At 43.4% G+C, this 20,084-nt stretch overlaps 1 protein-coding gene across 12 annotated transcripts in view; it reads left to right on the top strand.

Moving 5' to 3' along the window:
• The window catches only part of FANCC (FA complementation group C), a 342,060-nt gene that overhangs the window by 310,452 nt on the left and 11,524 nt on the right, over positions 1-20,084 (top strand). For all 12 annotated transcript variants that reach the window (XM_027550193.1, XM_027550192.1, XM_027550186.1 and 9 more), the window contains 4 exons: positions 716-815; positions 7,583-7,658; positions 9,847-9,922; positions 18,465-18,645. In XM_027550193.1, coding sequence (XP_027405994.1) covers positions 716-815; positions 7,583-7,658; positions 9,847-9,922; positions 18,465-18,645 — 433 coding nt within the window. The remainder of the gene's footprint in view (positions 1-715; positions 816-7,582; positions 7,659-9,846; positions 9,923-18,464; positions 18,646-20,084) is intronic.

The raw sequence follows: 20,084 nt of genomic DNA, 5'->3' as shown, positions 1-20,084 counted from the left end.
CTGGGTGCTCGTGCAGCCAGAGCCAGGGTATCTACCCTCTTTATCCAGTTCCCCTCAAACTCAGCAAATAGAGGCCCCACAGCAGACAGCAGACATTGGAAAAAGCAATTACTTGCTTTACAATAGCAAGTAATCCAGCACTCAAGTTGGTCTTGAAACATATGAGCTTTAAGCTAAATTAGTGTAGAAATAAGTCAGAATGCTGTTTTTAGTTTAAAGCTAGCAAAGTTTCAGTTCTATTTTTTTTTTTTGGTGTTGTTTAAACAAACGTAAAGAAAAGTTAGTTGTATGAAAATGCATAGAAACCAAACCAGGAACATGCAGATTCTTCCACCCCTTTGCTGGATATCCCTGGGGTACCCCTTTCTCCACTTGCAAAAGCAGAAGTTCTGTGGATGTTCCATTTGTGGGTATACAGTGTGCAAATATTTGTAAAGAGCATCCCAGGCCCACGTGGAAGAGATATGAAGTGCTTAATAATTTAAAAACCAAGAAAGGGAGCTCTGCACATTGCAATTTTAAAGGAAGTCCTCAGAAAAGGGAGTGACAGATTTCTCCTGCTTTCACGCAAGAACTGAAATCTGATGAGCTGACATTGCTGCTGAAGCTTATGGCACAAAAAGAATGTTTCCGTGTTTCCCTTTTACATATTTTGGTTCACATATTTTCCAGATTAATCACTGAATGTGTTGTGATCTGGCCTTGCATTGTTCAGGTCCGCACTCCTGGAAACCGATGGAGCCCCAGAAGTACTAGCCGGCCTTCAGGTGTTTACACGATGCTTTGTAGAAGCTCTGGAAAAAGAAAACAAGCAGGTTCGTTATATTGCAGATATTATTCATTCCCCCAAGGAAAAAGAGGCTGTTAAGAGTATTTGATTAATCATCAGAAAAGAGTACTTTATTTTCAGTGATTTTGGTAGACTGTTTTGTTCATGGAGAAAGTTTCCAAACAAATACACCAGCAAAGGAAAAACCATTTTGAGTGTGTACTCAGTCGTGTCCAACTCTCTGGAACCCCGTGGGCTGTAGCCCACCAGGTTCCTGTGTCCATGGGATTTCCCAGGCAAGAATATTGGAATGGGTTGCCATTTCCTCCTCCAGGGAAAATCATTCTAATTGAAAGTAAATCAAGATGGTTCCTATCTGTCCCGTGTCCTGGTACCCAGAAGCATTTATCTATTGCTATGCAGAGAACTCTACCATATGATCAGGTGCCACCCCGGAGGGTGAACTTTCTGGGCCCTGTGTTGTACACTGTTTGTTGAGTAAGACTCTGCCCCTCCCAGGCCAGAGAGGTATTCTAGAGTCTCTATGGCATGTGCTAAGAAGGAAATGGCACTTATTATAAAGCAATACTGGACATTCTTAATTATTAGTTTCCATTCATATCAGAGGCCTAAATGTGAATTGGATTCCAGGAGAGAGAGGAGGTAGTGAGTGTGACACTATTCTGTTATAATTTGAATAATTATAGAGGAGGAACTGGGAATGGCCATGACCAAAACGTGTGAGTTGGACTCAGTCAGTAAGCAAGAAGCCAGGCCTAGGGACCTGCACTGGGAGGGCGGTCAGCAGAGGCAGCTGACCAATAGAGTGACTTGTGAAACTGGAGCCTTTTCTACCAGAGTTTTCACCTTTGGGAATTTTAATTGGCCTGCACTTCTAATGGCCACAGACCTGATGTCTGTGTGGTCCTTTGCCCGTTGAAGTGCCTGAACCCACTGCAGTTTCTTGTGAGGTCATGGTCCCTTGGGATGCTTTCTGCAGTTTGCCTTAGGGGAGCAGTGCTGTGATGCCTGCTGTACTAAAATCCCATAGACCCCTATGCCAAGAAACCTCTCAGGTTTTAGCAGATGTTTCTGTTTTTAAGGCAGTGATAAATATTTATGATGTTTTTTTCCCGTCTTCTCCTTCCCTAGGGAAGTTAGCTCGACTGTAGCAAACAGCATTATCAATGGTGCCCAGCCTGGAATTCTGGAGGAGAGCTCTGCTGAAAGGCACTGGTTGGCCCTCATGCTTATTTTGAGGCAAACTATAAATATCTTTTATCCTCCCTGAACATTCTTTGTTTTTCCAGTTAGGAACTAACCTCTAAAAAACCTGCACCTTGAACTCCTGAAACAGACCGAGGTTGGGGTGGAGGGCACTGGTAAAAGACGTGTTGCTCTGTACCGTTAGCTTGAGTCTGTCTTTCTTATTAACTTTGTCCTTGAGTTGCAGGGTTGGCCCTAACACTTTAGATTCAGACTTACAGTCACTTTTAATTTAGGATAGTACCCTGCCCACGTGTCTGCCTGCCAGTTGCGGAGATGCAAGAGATGCAGGTTAGATCCCTTGGAGTAGGAAATGGCACCCCATTCCCATATTCTTGCCCGGAAAATTCCATGGGTAGAGGAGCCTGGCGGGCTGTAGTACATGGGGCCACAAAGAGTTGGACACGACTGAGTGATTGAACATACACCCTACCCAGGCTACACGTATCTGGTGGTGTAAGGGACACAGAATGGGTCCTGGTGGAAGGCGAAGCAGGGATCCAAAAAAAAAAAGCCAGAAATTCACTGTCCTTCCCTTGGGCTCAGGATGCAAGAGCAACAACCTCTTCACTTTGTAGATGCCTTCGTCCCCATATGTCATGTCACGTCTCTTCCTGGGGCTGTTCCTGACTGCCTGCCTTTCTAGGCAGTGCCGTCCTCATCATCAATCCCCGGCCTTCCTGAGTGCCCCTGCATAGATTAATCATAACCCCTGATGCGTGACACCCTCTGTCCTATGATCCATGTGTAACCCTCTTTCTTTCTGTGTTTTATTCATTCATCCACATATTCATTATTAATAAATGAATATCTACCAACCTGACATCGATTCATGGGGTCGCAAAGAGTCGGACACGACTGAGCGACTGAACTGAACTGAACTGACATCTAACAAGACCTGTCCCCTAGTAGAAACTTCAGGTTATTCCCATGCTCCTCTATTCTATCATCCTGACTTTCTCCCTTCAGGTAACTGCTGTCCTTTTTTTTTCTGAAAAGTTTGATCATGTATATGTTGTTGTTTAGTAGCCAAGTCATGTCCAACTCTTTGTGACCTCCTGGACTGTAACCCATCAGGCTTCTCTGTGCATGGGATTTTCCAGGAAAGAATACTGGAATGGGTTGCCATTTCTTTCTGGAGAAGGTCTGTCCTCCCAACCAACCCAAGGATTGAAACCACACCTCCTGAGTTAGTTGCTGCTGCTGCTAAGTCGCTTCAGTCGTGTCCGACTCTGTGTGACCCCATGGACTGCAGCCCACCAGGCTCCCCCGTCCCTGAGATTCTCCAGGCAAGAACACTGGAGTGGGTTGCCATTTCCTTCTCCAATGCATGAAAGTGGAAAGTGAAAGTGAAGTTGCTCAGTCGTGTCTGACTCTTAGCGACCCCATGGACTGCAGCCCACCAGGCTCCTCCATCCATGGGATTTTCCAGGCAAAAGTACTGGAGTGGGGCGCCATTGCCTTCGCCGCCTGAGTTGGTAGGCAGATTCTTTACCACTGAGCCACCGGGGAAGCCTGATCATGTGTATATGGTTGTTAGACGTGTTTTCTTTATTGACTGCTTTTGCGCTTTATAACGGGAACGGCAGGTGAAAGTGGCCCTGCGTGTGCAGCCTTCTGAGCCTTGGTCTTTCCAGCAGTGTGTCCCCAGGCTGGCCCTGTGCTGTGGGCGGTGCTGGGGTTGCCTGTAGTGCTCTGTGGGGAGAGTGTATACAGCGTAGCTGTCTTCCTGGTGGTGAGCCTTTGGATTATTTCCAGATTTTGTTTTCTTTCCTAAATAGAGTCTCTCTGAACATTCAAGATATGCTTAAGAGCGCTAGTGCTGCCTCTTAGGTGTGCAGAGGCAGCTGTGGCGGGTACTGCCAAATTGTCGCCCTGCGTGGTTGTGCCAGTTTACACTCCCCCCAGTGGTTATGGGAAATCCCATCAATCCGCATTCTTTCCCATTGTCAAAAAATGTTTATCTTCAGTGCTTCTCATTCTCTTTTTTATCCTTTCCTCTCATCCTTGTTTTATTTGGAGAGCATAGTTGCAGCCCCATCAATGTGCCCAGTCAGACTAGTAGCCAAAAACTTAAGGCTGTCATGACAGGCCTTTTTCCTGAACTTGCCTAATGGCTCCAGGACAAGCAGCAAATCAGTTCAGGTTCTGGTTCTAGTAGTGACAGAGTTTAATGATGTATTGGACTAAATTGCCTACAGATAAAAATTATAAACTCTGGAGAAAATATTTTTTAAAAACTATTTGAAGGTACTGGAAAGCAACCCAAAAAGCAGATTAAAAACTGGAGGGGTTTCAACTCTTGAAAATGTAAACCACATTGGGTAATCTTCTAACTTTTCCCAGAGGGCTCTCCTGTGAGGGGTGGGAAGGAGATTAAATGAGGCTGGGGGTGGCCCGAACCCAAGGCATAATCTGATTGGCTTGAGGTGTCAAAAGACAGAGCTGTGGGCTGCCAGAACAAAACACAGATGAGGCAAAAGAAACTAATCTCAGAAGATAAACCTAGGGACTCCCCTGGTAGTCCAGTGGTGAGGAACTCGCTCACCAATGCTGGGGACATGGCTTCAACCCTTGGTTTAGAAAGACCTCACATGCTACAGAGCAGCTAAGGCCATAGCCACGACTTCTGAGCCTGCACGCCCTAGAGCCCGTGCTCCACGGCAAGGGAGACCACTGCAACGAGAGGCCTGGGCACCCCAGTGAAGAGTAGCCCCCTCACTGCAACTAGAGAAAGCCCATACGCGTCAACAAAGACACAGGGCAACTGATACCTAAGTAAATAAATAAAATGTTTAAAGATCAATTCAAATATATCTACAAGTACATTAATTACAAAAACTAAGTGAAAACCAACTAAATATACTAGGTAAAAAGGAAATATGTCAGACTGAATGAAAAACTAAGACCCACTATATGTTGTTTTCAAGAAATCCATTCTAATTATAAAGACACAGATTAAAAGGAAGGAAAGAGATATGTAAATAATAAGCACAAGAAAGCTGGTCTGGCTCTACAAGCAGCAGACAGATTAGGTTTTAAGATAAGGAGTGTGGACAAAAGAGAGGGACAGTTTATATAGTTCATCATGAGAAACACCAATTACAAATGGATATATGCCTAATAACAGAGGTCTGAGATACACAAAGTAAAAACAGAGAAGTAAAAAGAGAAACAGGCAACTCCACAGTAATACATAAAATACTTGGGAGAAAATTTAACAAAAGGTGTATAAGATCTCTATGTGGAAAGCCACAAAATAAGAAAACTTAAACATATGAAGAGAAACCATAATCATGAATTGTTGAGATGCCTGGTTCAATGTGATCCTAGTTAAAATCCCAACATAGTTCTTAAAACAGAAATTGATAGGCTGATTCTAATGCAAAGAACCTAAAGTAGCCAGGATAATTTTGAAAACAAAAAAACCCTCCCCCCAAAATCAGAGGACTCACACTGATTGATTTCAAGACTTTAAGCTACAGTAATCAAATTCAAGACAGTGAGGTACTGGCAAAAGGATAGACCAGTGGAACAGAATCGTATCTAGATATTTTCATGTAATCAACTGGTTTTTGACAGAGATGCCAAGGAAGTTAAATGTGGAAGGTTTTCAACAAGTGTCAGTGAAACAGCTGGACACCCAGATGAGAAAACATGGACCTCTACCTCTCAGACATGAAAATTCATGAGACGGGTCATAGACTTCAAAATAAATGCTGAAGCCATAAAGCTCCTAGAAGAAAATGAGAGTATCTTTTTTGACATGAGGATAATCTAATATTTCTTAGAAGGAATGTAGAAAAGCACTAAGAAGTATGAGAAAAATGGATAAATTAGACTTCATCAGAATTTAAAATGTCTGATCTTTGTAGACATCCTTAAGAAACTGAAAAAGCGATCCACCCAGCAGGTAAAAAATATTCTCAATACATATATCTAATAGGGGATTTGTGTCCAGAATATATAAAGATCTTTTACAACTCAAGAACATAAGAAACAACTCAGTTTTAAAAATGGACAAAAAAAAATAAAATAAAAATGGACAAAAGACTTGAATACACACTTCAAAAAATATGTATAAAATGAAAAGTGAAGTTGCTCAGTCATGTCCAACTGTCGTGACCCCATGGACTGTAGCCTGCCAGGTTCCTCTGTCCAAAGGATTCTCCAGGCAAGAATACTGGAGTGGTAGGGGTCTTTACAACCTCTAGACATTCTTTGGATTATATAACTTCATTGTTAACACCAGCAAGCGGGTACTCTTTCTGGCCCCTTCTGATGCCTATGTCAGAAGCTTTCTCTATCTCCTTTATACTTTAATAAAACTTTATTACACACACACACAAAAAAAAAAAAAGAATACTGGAGTGGGTTGCCATTTCCTTCTCCAGGGGATTTTCCCGACCCAGGAATTGAACCCAGGTCTCCTGCATTGCAGGCAGGTTCTTTACCAACTATAAGGGAAGCCCAACAAGTATGTGAAGCAACTGGAATTCTCGTAAATTGTTGACCAGTTTGAAAAATTACATAGCAATTTCTTACAAAGTTAAGCAAGCATCTACTCTATGACCTAGTAATTCCATTCCTATGGTATTTACCCAAGAGAAATAACAGCACATGTCTACAAAAAAGAAATATGAATGTTAGTTGCATCTTTATTCATAATAAAACCCAAACTGGAACAATCCAAATGTCCATCTATGGCAGAATAAATAAACAGATTATGGTATATTCATACATAGTTCTACTTTAGAACAATTTCCTTAAAAAATGAAGTATTTAATCCACAGTAACAAGGATGAGTCTCAAAAGAACATGTTGAGCCAAGGAAGCCAAACAGAAAGAAACACACACTCTTCTGATTCCATTTGTGTAAAATTCAAGAATATACAAAATTACTCTCTCTCATCAAAATAAAAAAATATCAGATGCCGGGGTGGGGTGGAAGGATTGACTGTAACAGCTACAAGGGAACTTTCTGAGGCGATCGAAATGTTCTGTGTCTCGATTGGAATGATGGTCACGCTGAATTTACACATTTACCAAAAGTCATCAAATTGTACACTTAAAGCCCTTACAATTCACTGTAGGCAGATTTTACCTCAACTTTTTACAAAAGTGCTTCGGAGCTGCTGTGCCTTCCGAGGGCACGGAGGGTACAGCGCTTTGGCCCTCAGAGGATGTGTGAGCACCTCTGCTACTTTGTGATAAAACCCATCTCCCAGCTGCCTTGGAAACTCTCACATAAATAGATTTATGTATATAACTGGGTTCATGTGAGGTAAAGAACTGATATAAAGACATCAAGAGCATAACTTTATTTTTCTTAAGTCCTGGAAGGCATCTTTAAAAAGGTTTAATTTTTTAGAACATATTTATAAGATTATCAGAAGCATCTTTTATTTTTGATCAGTGTGCAAGACATTATGGCCACATAAAGTACTGGAATTTCTTTTGGGGGCAGAGGATGCAATATTTTATATTTCCTTAAACCTTTTCCAATGCTAATATTCAAACGGCTTTAAATTTTTTGTTCTATTATAGTTGAAGTTTGCACTCAAGACCTACTTTCCTTATGCTTCTCCAGCTCTTGTCATGGTGCTCCTCCAACACCCGAAAGGTATGTGAAGGTTGATTCTGCCCATATTAAAATAATTTCTGGGAAAGTACAGGGACAAAATCATAACCCTTTCCTCCCAGTTCTTTATCTGTAAAACCAGGGAGATGGATAATGTTCCTTTAAACTCTCAGCATCACACATTCTGTGGATTTTGATATGAGAATTTGCTTGGCTTCCCAGTTACGATCATTTACTAAAAGAAAGGAAAACAATGGCCTCCAGTTGGGTTTTGACAGTCTGTTCTGGTTAACACAAGGCCTCTGCTAGTGCCAGGAAGGTCCACCTGGATGCCAGGAACAGGCTAAGACTTGGCTGATTTGGAATAAAACAGTACATTTATCTTTATTTCATTCTTTCTTCTCTGTGCCCCCTGCTGCAAATGAAAAGATAAAATGATGAAGGAAGCTAAGGAAATTTAGGGGAAATTTCTCCTAACCTAGCCAAGGGAAGTCTTTTGAAAGAATTCAGTAAGTATGTTAGACCACAGCCTTCTGTGATTTCATCTGCCAGCCTTCCAGAGGCCATATTCATCTGGGGAAGTGATGAATCTGTCCTCATTCAACTGATGTTGATCTATTAACATGCCTGTGAGCTCCTGTTTATGAAACGTTTCAGAAATAGAGAATACAGACATCCTTCCCCACTAATGCCTGAAATCTAAGAAGAGGTGACACTGAAACAAGACAGACTCTATGCTGTAGAAAAAGGCATCTCATCTGACCATGGGAAGATAGGAAGGACCCATAATATGTCCTTTCTGTGCCATTTTCCCCTACCTTTTTTTTCCTGAGACTTGAATAAGTAGATTCACTTGAGGAAAGTGTGATTTGAGGTTTCAGAGCATTTTACAAAAACAAAAATACTCTTCCCTTTTCTAAAAGATTAAGTTCTCACCCAAAGTGACCCACTGTCCCCTCAGATGCCAGAGGTGGAGGTGGAGACAGGCCTGGTGGGATCTCTGGTCAGCAGTTTTGTGAAACTTACACTGTGGGAACACAATGGGAAAACTTTAATAAGACAGGAGCATCAGTGATTCCCTTTCCAGGGGCAAGTCTCACAGCCTAGGTCAGATCAGCAAAGTCCAAGGTCAGCCTATGTAGTAAGCAGCTAAATGAGCGCCACAAAAAATATCAGGGTGGTTACTTTTTAAGTTTGGACATCTACAAACTAAAGACTATTTGTGCTGGTTCCTGCATAATTTTCTGCATATTACTTTTGGAAAAAATAATGTTATATCCACAGATTGAAGGGTTTCTTAAGAGTAGAGTCTTCTATTCATCAAAGATTGATTTTATGCCCACTGTAAAGTCCTATGAGGTATAAAAGATGAGTCACTTATGAACCCTGAATATCCAGGAGCTACAAGTAAAAGAGACATAAAATAACTATCTAAAAAACTAATAAAAGGAGAAAATGAAAATGCCTTGAAAGGCTGCAAATCAAGAGTTACGAGAACTCAGAAGAGGGAGAGAGATAATTTATGATTCTTTAATCTGTAGCATTTGTGGGGTAGCAGTGGTTCCTGTATCACTTACATTATCTTTCTGGTGTATTTAATTACAGAATCTATCACTACATGGAAATGTGATAACCTTTTTCAGCTGTTGTTTAAAACTACAGATCTATACATGCTCAGAAGTGTTTAAGACCATGGGAAAAATGTGAAACCAGAAAAACTTAAGACATTTGTCTTTGTCTATATAATATCCATATGTTTTTTTCTGGCCTTTTAAAATCATTGTAAACCTGAAGTCATATTCTAAATTCATCCCAATCATAGTTGGGAAGCACATTCCTAATTCCTTATTGACTATTTTTTTTTTTAATATATTTTGAAACCACAAATTATTAGTGAGAGATGAGGGGGTGGATGAGTAGAAAAGAAAAAAAAGCCGGGCATCTTCAACATAGCCTTCCTAAATCCTACTGTGGGCTGCCTGTGCAGTCTCATGTACCTGAATTAAAGAGCCTTTGAAGTTTAACTCTGTGTAACACTAACAGGTCTTTCTTCCCAGGCCTGAGAGATGGATTCTGGCAGGGATCAGCTTGAGGGTGGTGGTATGGATTCCGTGGACCGGGAAAACTAGGCCTTTCCCCTAAATGGGCCCCTTCTGGTCTCCACTGCAGTCGATTCCTACTAGGTTTGACTTTTTTTCAGCTTCTCTCTGATGGCTCTCTCCACCCACAGATATTCCGCAGGGACTATGGCACCAGTCACTGAAACATATCTCTGAAATGCTCAAAGAAATAGTTGAAGACCACGGGTAAGCAAAGACCGATGACTCCTAGATCTCTTTCACACGTGGTTTCTCTGGTATCCTTATCTTCCCTGTGAGCAAGGAAAGATAGGGGAAGGCATTGCAAGCATACCTCGGAGATATTGCAGGCTCGGCTCCAGACCACGGCAATAAAGGGAATCACGTGACCTTTCTGGTTTCCCCGTGCATATGAAAGTTAGGCTTACACGGTCCTATAGTCTATTTACTGTTCAGTGGCATTGTGTCTTAAAAAAACGTATACATACCTTAATTTAAAAGTACTTTATTGCTAAAAAATGGCAGTGACTCATAATCTTTTTGCCTTGATGATGACGCTGCTGAGTGATCAGGATGATAGATGCCAAAGGTTGGAGTGGTTGCAGAAGTTTCTTAAGACAACGTGAAGTTTGCCACATCAGTTGACTCTTCCTTCACAAATGATTTCTCTGTAATGTGCAGTGCCTTTGGATAGCGTTTTACCCACAGCAGAACTGCTTTCAAAATTAGTCATTCCTTTCAAACCCTGTCACTGCTTTATCATCTAGTGTATGTGATATTCTAAATTCTGTGTTATCATTTCAGCAGTGTTCACAGCAACTTCACCAGGAATAGATTCCACCTCAAGAAACCACTTTCTCTGCTCATCTGTAAGAAGCAGATCCTCATCTGTTAGAGTTTTATCATGAGATTGTAGCCGTTCTGTCTTCAGTCTCCACTTCTAGTTCTACTTCTCTTGCTATTTCCACCACACCTGCAGTTACTTCCTCCACTAATGTCGTAAACCCCTCGTAGACATCCATGAGGGTTGGAATCAATTTCTTCCAAATCCCTGTTAATGTTGATATTTTGACCTCTTCCCACGAGTCCCAGTGTTCTTGACGGCATCCACAGTGGTGAATCCTTCCCAGAAGGGTTTCTGTTTACTTTTGCCCAGATCCTGTGGAGGAATCACCCTCTACACCAGCTATTTGTTTTGTTTTTAGTCACTAAGTCATATCTGACTCTTTGTGACCCCACGGACTGTAGCCCACTAGGCTCCTCTGTCCATGGGACTTCCCAGGCAAGAATATTCATCCAGGGAATTTTCCCGGCCCAAGGATTGAATCTGCATCTCCTGCATTGGCAGGAGGATTCTTTACCCAGAGCCACCAGGGAAGCCCATGGCAGCTACAGCCCTATGAAATGTTTTTCTTAAATAGTAAGAGTTGAAAGTCAAAATGACTCTTTGATTCATGGACTGCAGAATGGATGTTGTGTTAACAGGCATATAAACAACATTCATTTCATTGTTCTCCATCAGAGCTCTTGGGTGTCCAGGTGCAATGTCAGTGAGCAGTATTATTTTGAAAGGAATATTTTTTTTTCTGAGTAGTAGATCTCAACGTATTCAGTATGTTCAGTCACTCAGTCATGTCCAGCTTTTTGTGACCCCATGGACTGTAGCCTGCCAGATTCCTCTGTCCATGGGATTCTCTGGGCAAGAATACTGGAATGGCTTGCCATTTCCTCCTCCAGGGAAAATATTCAGTAAAACATTGTAAATAGACGTGCTGTCATCCAGACTTCATTGTTCCACTGACAGAGCATAGGCCGAATACATTTAGCATCATTCTTCAAGGCCCTAGGATATCCAGAATGGTAAATAAGCATTGACTTTAACTTGAAGTCACCAACTACATTAGTCCCTAGCAAGAGAGTTAGTCTGTGTGTTGAAGCTTTGAAGCCAGGCATTGATTTTTCCTCTCCAGCTGTAAAAGTCCTAGATAGCATCTTATTCTAATATAAAGCTATTTCATCTGTATTGAAAATTTGTTGTTTAGTGTGCTGCTGCTAAGTCGCTTCAGTCATGTCCAACTCTGTGCGACCCCAGACGGCAGCCCACCAGGCTCCCCTGTCCCTGGGATTCTCCAGGCAAGAACACTGGAGTGGGTTGCCATTTCCTTCTCCAATGCATGAGAGTGAAAAATGAAAGTGAAGTCGCTCAGTCGTGTCCGACTCTTAGCGACCCCAGAGACTGCAGCCCACCAGGCTCCTCCGTCCATGGGAGTTTCCAGGCAAGAGCACTGGCGTGGGGTGCCATCGCCTTAGTGTAGCCAGCATCGTTAATAACTTACTGCAGCTTTTACACCAGCACCTGCTGCTTCACCCTTCGCTTTTGTGTTGTGGAGATGGCCTCTTTCCCTCATGAACCGACCCCTGCTAGCTTCAGACTTTTCTTCTGCAGCTTCCTCACCTCTCTCAGTCCTCACATAATTGAAGAGTCAGGGCCTTACTCTGGATTAGGGTTTGGTTTAAGGAAATGTTGTAGCTGGTTTTGATCTTCTATCTATACCACTACAGCTTTCTTCATATCAGCAATAAGACTGTTTTGCTTTCTTATCCTTCATGTGTTCATGAGAGTAGCACTTTTAATTTCCTTCACAAACTTTTCCTTTGCATCCATAACTAGGCTAACTGTTTGGTGCAAGAGGCCTATAGCTCTCAGCCTATTTCGGTTTAAACATGCTTTCCTCAGTGAACTTCATGATTTCAACCTTTTGAAGTAAGAGATGTGCAGCTGTTCCTTTCACTTGAACACTTAGAGGCCGTTGTAGGACATTGTTGGCAGTTGCTCAGTCGTGTGCGACTTTTTGCAACCCCATGGACTGCAGCACACCAGGCTTCCCTGTCCTTCACCATCTCCTGGAGCTTGCTCAAACTCTAATCTGTTGAGTCAGTGATGGCGCCCAACCATCTCGTTCTCTGTCATCTCCTTCTCTTCTTGCCTTCAATCTTTCCCAGCATCAGGGTCTTTTCCAATTGAAGAAAAGGGCATTGGTTGGACTAACTTGAATATTGTTGTGTCTCAGGGAATAGGGAGGCCCAAAGAGAAGGAGATAAGACAACCGACTGGTAGAGCAGTCAGAACACACAGATTTATCTTTTAAGTTCATCAGCTTATATGGGCACAGTTCATGGTACCCCAAAACAACAGTAGCAACATCAAAGATCACAGATCACCATGATCAATATAATGGAAAAGTTTGAAATATTATGAGAATCACCAAAATGTACATAAAAACAGGAAGTGGGCAAATCCTGTTGGAAAAATGAAGTCAGTAGACTTGCTTGATGCCAGGTTGCCACAACCTTCAATCTGTGGGGAAAAAAACACCATTTTCTGTGTTTCTGTGCAGTAAAATGAGGTATGGCTGCATGTATCCCCAAACAGGCATACACACTGCTGAGTAAGAAGTGGAAGGAGCACTGCAAGCAGCTCAAAATAAATAGGCTGCATGTGTAAATACCTGGCCTAGAAGCTGTTGAGAGTAATGGCTGGTGTTAGATCTGGAAATGTACAAGTATAACAATACATAGACTACTGCTGCTGCTGCTAATCGCTTCAGTCGTGTCCGACTCTGTGGGACCCCATTGACGGCAGCCCACCAGGCTCCCCCGTCCCTGGGATTCTCCAGGCAAAAACACTGGCGTGGGTTGCCATTTCCTTCTCCAATGCATGAAAGTGAAAAGTGAAAGAGAAGTCACTCAGTTGTGTCCGACTCTAGCAACCCCATGGACGGCAGCCTACCAGGCTCCTCCGTCCATGGGACTTTCTTGGCAAGAGTACTGGAGTGGGGTGCCATTGCCTTCTCCGATACATAGACTAGACCTTAGGAAAAAAGCACTGCTCACATGCTGCACCCCCCACCCACCCCCCTCCCCCTGGCTTGCAAAACAAGAATGGCATCTCTCTAGGCCCTTCTGTCTACTCTGCCTCTCTAGGGAAGGAAATTCTAAACTTCTCCTGCATGGTAGGATGAAATGTTTATTTTCCTCCTCTTTATAATAAATTTTTGTCTGAAATTAGAAAATCCATTCTAACATGATTTCTAATATTATATTAGATAAATATAATATTAGGGAAATAACACATATATTATTTCCCTAAGACCACTCACATTTAGACTTTGCTAAGTTCTTTGCAACATAGCGCCCTCTGCTTCCTCTTAACTTCCTTGCTTTTAGAGTATTTTATTCATTGTCTATACTAGTCTGTGCAGGTAGACGTAAGAGACCCGGTTCAATCCTTGGGTTGGAAAGATCCCTTGGAGAAGGAAATGGCAACTCACTCCAATATTCTTGCCTAGAGAATCCCATGGACAGAAGAGACTGGTGGGCTGCAGTCCATATGCTCACTCAGAGTCGGACATGACTAAAGCAACTTAGCATGCATGCATGCACACTAGTCTACTAAGACTGTCTTCATTTGTTCCCTTTGCCACTTTTCCTACTTGAAATTCTCTATAATCTCATTACTGGTCATCACAAATTGTGGCCGGTGCTCTTCTGCTTATCATCACTGATGCAGGTTTGGGTGCCAAGTACTCACCCCACCCCAAGACTCTTACCAGTAGGAGAGACAGAACCAGCAGGAGAGACAGACAGCCAAGTGGGCATCAGAGGACTGGCTGTATTAATGACCTTCCATGCCCTGGCAGCCCCCAGTGCACCGTCTGGTTATCTGTGTTGAAGAGCAGGATAAGGCCCCAGACTTCTTGGGGGCCCCACCTAAACCAGATCTCCCTCCACTAGGCTTCAGGCCACCTGCTGGGAGGGGTCTGTGAGTAGCTTTAGGCACCTTCTCAGCCAGCCCCATGGTACTGCCTTGCACACTCAGCTGCTAGAAGAAAGGAGGGAGCATTCCCAGGCCTTGAACCGTGATCCGCGCGGGATGCCCACGTGGGAGCAGGGGGCATGGGGGACCCTGCTCAGCTTACTCATCTGTGAGGCCTGCAGGAAGGAGACCCCATGGAGCCTGTTCCTTACCTTGGACCATAACCCAGCCCACTACTCAGCATCAGCTCTCCCTCTTGTGGGGACAAGGAAGTAAGATGAATGCCCCACTTTTCTGTCATTGTTTGGCAAACTAGATTTCACAATTTACTCACTTGTTCTCGGGGGACAGGAGGAAAGCAGTGGCTCGAGGAGGTGGGGACAATGCTGGCCCCAGGATTCCATGAGCCAAGCAGAGGAGTGTGAACCCAGATCCAGCAAGGATGGAGCACTGCAAAAGGGGCCCTGGGCTCTCCTGTTACAGGAGCTTCCCCAGTTCAGAAGGAGGATTCTGCCCCATGTGATCTCAGGCTAGTCCTGCTCCATTTCTCCCACAGGAGATGTTAGGCTGCTAGGACTGTCTCTAAGCAAAATTAGTGGGTCTTTACCTTAAGCAGAGTCTATCCTTTATTCCACCTCCCGGTTCCCTATGTGACAAAAGGACATCTTCACAAAAGCTTTAACTTTTCAGCACTGATCAATACATGATGAGAGGAAAGAATTTGATATACAGTTCATTGAATGGTTCTATGAAGACCTATAAGACCTTCTAGAACTAACACCCCAAAAAGATGTCCTTTTCATTATAGGGGATTGGAATGCAAAACTAGGAAGTCAAGAGATACATGGAATAACGGGTAAATTCGGCCTTTGTATAAACGAAGCAGGTCAAAGGCTAACAGAGTTTTGCCAAGAGAACTCACTGGTCATAGCACACACCTTCTTCAAACAACACAAGAGAATACTCTATACATGGACATCACCAGCTGGTCAATACCAAAATCACATTGATTATATTTTTTGCAGCCAAAGATGGAAAAGCTCTGTACAGTCAGCAAAAACAAGACCAGAAGCTGACTCTGGTTCATATGATGAGCTCCTTATTGCCAAATTCAGACTTACATTGAAGAAAGTAGGGAAAACCACTAGACCATTCAGGTATGACCTAAATCAAATTCCTTAGACGATTATACAGTGGAAGTGACAAATAGATTCAAAGGAAGCACAGGCAGCCATGTTAGTGGAGTGGTGGAGGGGAGAGCCTGTCTAGAGCAGAACACAGCGGCAAAGAAGGAACTGTGGTCAGCCAGCAGAGACAGCTCACTCAGAGCCTTGCGGTGGAGAGAGGCAGAGACACTGGACAGTGGGTGGGAAGGATGAAGGAGCCTGCCCTTTCCAAGGGTATGACCATGAGTCCATTTGCTCACTTCCCCGTGCCTCAGTTTCCTCACTTGTAAAATGGAAAAAATAAACAGATTGTGTGAGAAAAAAAAAAAGGATTAGATCTGATAGACACAGTTCCTGAAGAACTATGGATGGAGGTTCCTGACATTGTATAGGAGGCAGTGATCAAGACCATCCTCAAGAAAAAGAAATACAAAAATGCAAAATGATTGTCTGAGGAGGCATTACAAATAGCTGAGAAAAGAAGAGAAGCTAAAGGCAAAGAAGAAAAGGAAAGATATACCCATTTGAATGCAGAGTTCCAAAGAATAGCAAAGAGCGATAAGAAAGCCTTCCTCAGTGATCAGTGCAAAGAAATAGAGGGAAACAATAGAATGGGAAAAACTAGAGATCTCTTCAAGAAAATTAGAGATACCAAGGGAACATTTCGTGCAAAGATGGGCTCAATAAAGGACAGAAATGATATGAACCTAACAGAAGGAGAAGTTATTAAGAAGAGGTGACAAGAATGCACAGGAGAACTATACAAAAAAGATCTTCATGAGCCAGATAACCATGATAGTGTGATCACTCACCTAGAGCCAGACATCCTGGAATGCAAAGTCAAGTGGGCCTTAGGAAGCATCACTATGAACAAAGCTAGTGGAGGTGATGGAATTCCAGTTGACCTATTTCCAATCCTAAAAGATGATGCTGTGAAAGTGCTGCACTCAGTATGCCAGCAAATTTGGAAAACTCAGCAGTGGTCACAGGACTGGAAAAGGTCAGTTTTCATTCCAATCCCAAAGAAAGGCAGCTTCAACAGTATGTGAACCATGAACTTCCAGATGTTCAAGATGGATTTAGAAAAGGCAGAGGAGCCAGAGATCAAATTGCCAACATCCATTGGATCATTGAAAAAGCAAGAGAGTTCCAGAAAAAAACCTACTTCTGCTTTATAGACTACACCAAAGCCTTTGGCTGTGTGGATCACAACAAACTGTGGAAAATTCTGAAAGAGAGGGGAATACCACACCACCTGACCTGCCTCCTGAGAAGTCTGTATGCAGGTCAAGAAACAACAGTTAGAACTAGACGTGGAACAACAGACTATTTCCCAATTGGGAAAGGAGTACGTCAAGGCTGTATATTGTCACCCTGCTTATTGAACTTATATGTAGAGTACATCATGAGAAATGCCAGGCTGGAAGAAGCACAAGCTGGAATCAAGATTGCTGGGAGAAATATCAATAACCTCAGATATGCAGATGACACCACCCTTATGGCAGAAAGCAAAGAACTAAAGAGCCTCTTGATGAAAGTGAAAGAAGAGAGTGAAAAAGTTGGCTTAAAACTCAATATTTAGAAAACTAGGACCATGGCATCCAGTTCCATCACTTCGTGGCAAATAGATGGGAAAACAATGGAAACAGTGAGAGACTTTATTTTCTTGAGCTCCAAAATCAATGCAGATGGTGACCACAGCCATGAAATTAAAAGACACTTGTTCCTTAGAAGAAAAGCTATGACCAACCTAGACAGCATATTAAAAAGCAGAGACATTACTTTACCAACAAAGGTCCGTCTGGTCAAAACCATGGTCATTTATGGATGTGAGAGTTGGACTATAAAGAAAGCTGAGTGCCGAAGAATTGATGCTTTTGAACTGTGGTGTTGGAGAAGACTCTTGAGAGTCCCTTGGACTGCCAGCAGATCTAACCAGTCTATCAAAAAGGAAATCAGTCCTGAATATTCATCGGAAGGACTGATGCTGAAGCTGAAATGCCAATACTTTGGCCACCTAATGCAAAGAAATGATTCACCCTGATGCTGGGAAAGATTGAAGGCAGGAGGAGAAGGGGACGAGAGTGGATGAAATGGTTGGATGGCATCACTGACTCAATGGACATGAGTTTGAGTAAGCTCTAGGAGTTGGTGAAGGACAGGGAGGCCTGGCGTGCTGGAGTCCATGGGGTCACAAAGACTCAGACACAACTGAGTGATTGAACTGCACTAAACTGAAAAACTCACAATTGCCAAAATTGGCTAAAACGTTTTGTGAGTAAAGGAATAGCACGTGTTTCCGCCTGCGTCCCTTCTCTGGGCTCTGTCTGGACTCCAGGGGGTCCCCTCATTTCTGCTCTGGGCTACCTGGGTGGCTGCCCTGTGGCTGGGGGCCCCGTCTCCACAGCAGCCCAGCTGTGCAGCCCAGGCAGAAGGCAGAGTGGTGCACCCACGGGCGCTCACCTTGCATCAGTCTTGCTGGTCATGGGCCAAAACTTCCTTTCTCCAATGTCTGTGCTCACTCAGGGGCCCTGGGTGTCAAGATTTAAAAGTCTGAGGTCGTCAGGGTACGGGGGGTTTAGGGAAGCCTGCCTTTGAACATCCTGTGAGGGTTCAGGGTGGCGTTTTGAGCTCTCTCTCTGAGCCTGACTTGTATTCCTTACAAGCTGTACTTCAGTGGCTAAGAACAATTGAAGCCAACCATTCACAGACATTACAGTCTCTTTAAAAACCTAAAAGGAAAAGAAATCAAGTTGCCTAACTGCCCTGTGTTTTGTTTCTGTTCCAGGTCCTATGGAGGCCCCTTTGAGAGCTGGTTCTTGTTTGTTCACTTTGGAGGATGGGCTGATATCACGGCTGAGCAGTTACTGATGTCAGAAGCTGAGGCTGAACCCCCAGAGGCCCTGCTGTGGCTCCTGGCTTTCAGCTGCAGCCCAGGCGCCGGGCATCAGCAGAGAGCGCGGACCATGGTAGGTGGCGCGGCCCAAGGCCTGCGGCCTCGGGGGCGGTCTCTTGGGTGCAGAAAGGGACCCTGCGGTGGTGGGTTTGGCTTTCACTGACCTCCAGGCACTTCAGCAGGTACAGGAAGACGTGGGCCTGGAAGAGTGAGTGGGACCTGGGCGTGCAGTCAAGATATTTTCCTGCCCTTAGGAGTGGACCGGGAGGCCAGGTCTCGCAGGAGACACCGAGGAACAAGTGCAGTCCTCCTGTCCCTGGGTCATTCTCTCTCCTTAGTCACTGCTGCTCTGTCCTGAACCACAGGCGTGCCGGCCTCGGGGCTGCACGCTCCAGGGGCCGTCATACAGGGTCTGACCCTCTTCTGAGGAGCACCATCCTCTTTCTTCCCTGCAGCCTGGCCCTGTCTGCTTCCCTCTTGACTTAAGTCCTTTCTTGGATCAGTCAGTAGATCCTCACAGTACCGGCTTTGTTTAGAACTCTTACTAAAGTAATCACATGATATTAACCACTTAGCTTCTGAAAAAACGACTTGGTCGTTTCCTAAATAGCAGAGCAGCGAAGTACAGGAGTGGCTAAGTGCCCATGGCAAAGACAGTTGTTATTTTGTGTGGAATATGATAATTACAGGAGCCATGTATTGATTAAAGGCATTTGCGCCTTCCTTACAAACATTTATTTGCTGGTTTTTAAAAGTTCAACTGCCACCGCTTTTTCCTGACTTTAATAATTAAAGGGAGTGGGTTTCTTTATGTAGAGAGCAGTGCTCCCATTTGCTTGATGTTTTCTGTTGTTTGAAAAAAACAGAGACTAGTTCAGTATGGCTGTATATTTTACTTGTTTAAAAGCATGTTATATGGCAGGGGCGAGAAAAGTTTGTGATTTCAAAAAGTTGCAATTTGGTGAGCATTCTGGATCCCAATAGAACATTTTTTTAAGAGAAATTAACATGTATTTCAAGATTGCTATCAGATTAAAAAGAGAGCTTACTATTTTTTTCCCTTTTAAAATATCACAGTAAAGAGAATCCTAATTTGTTTTCGGGCTTCCCCAGTGGCTTAGTGGGTAAAGAATCTGTCTGCAGTGCAGGAGACAAAGGAGACGTGGATTTGATCCCTGGGTTGGGAAGATCCCGTGGACGAGGAAATGGCAACCCACTCCAGTATTCTTGCCTAGAGAATCCCGTGGACAGAGGAGCCTGGCCAGGCTACAGTCCATGGGGTTGCAAAGAGTCAGACACGACTGAGCACACAGCACATATGAATACTAATGATTTCTGAAGCTTTTTACATATATTTCATATTTGATTCTGTATTAGCTAAACTGGTAGGTTTTATGTTAAATTCTGTATGGATCATAGAAACTGACAGATTACTTTTGAAGTATAGAGAAGTAAATAGTCCCATAAGATTTATTTTCTAGAGAGCTCTGCATTGGCATATCTTTCTACCAG

The sequence above is a fragment of the Bos indicus x Bos taurus genome, chromosome 8 (assembly GCF_003369695.1).
Source record: "Bos indicus x Bos taurus breed Angus x Brahman F1 hybrid chromosome 8, Bos_hybrid_MaternalHap_v2.0, whole genome shotgun sequence".
NCBI classification, from domain to species: Eukaryota; Metazoa; Chordata; class Mammalia; order Artiodactyla; family Bovidae; genus Bos; species Bos indicus x Bos taurus.
Note: the sequence above shows the minus strand (reverse complement) of the source record. Positions and strands in the feature narration are given on the sequence as shown.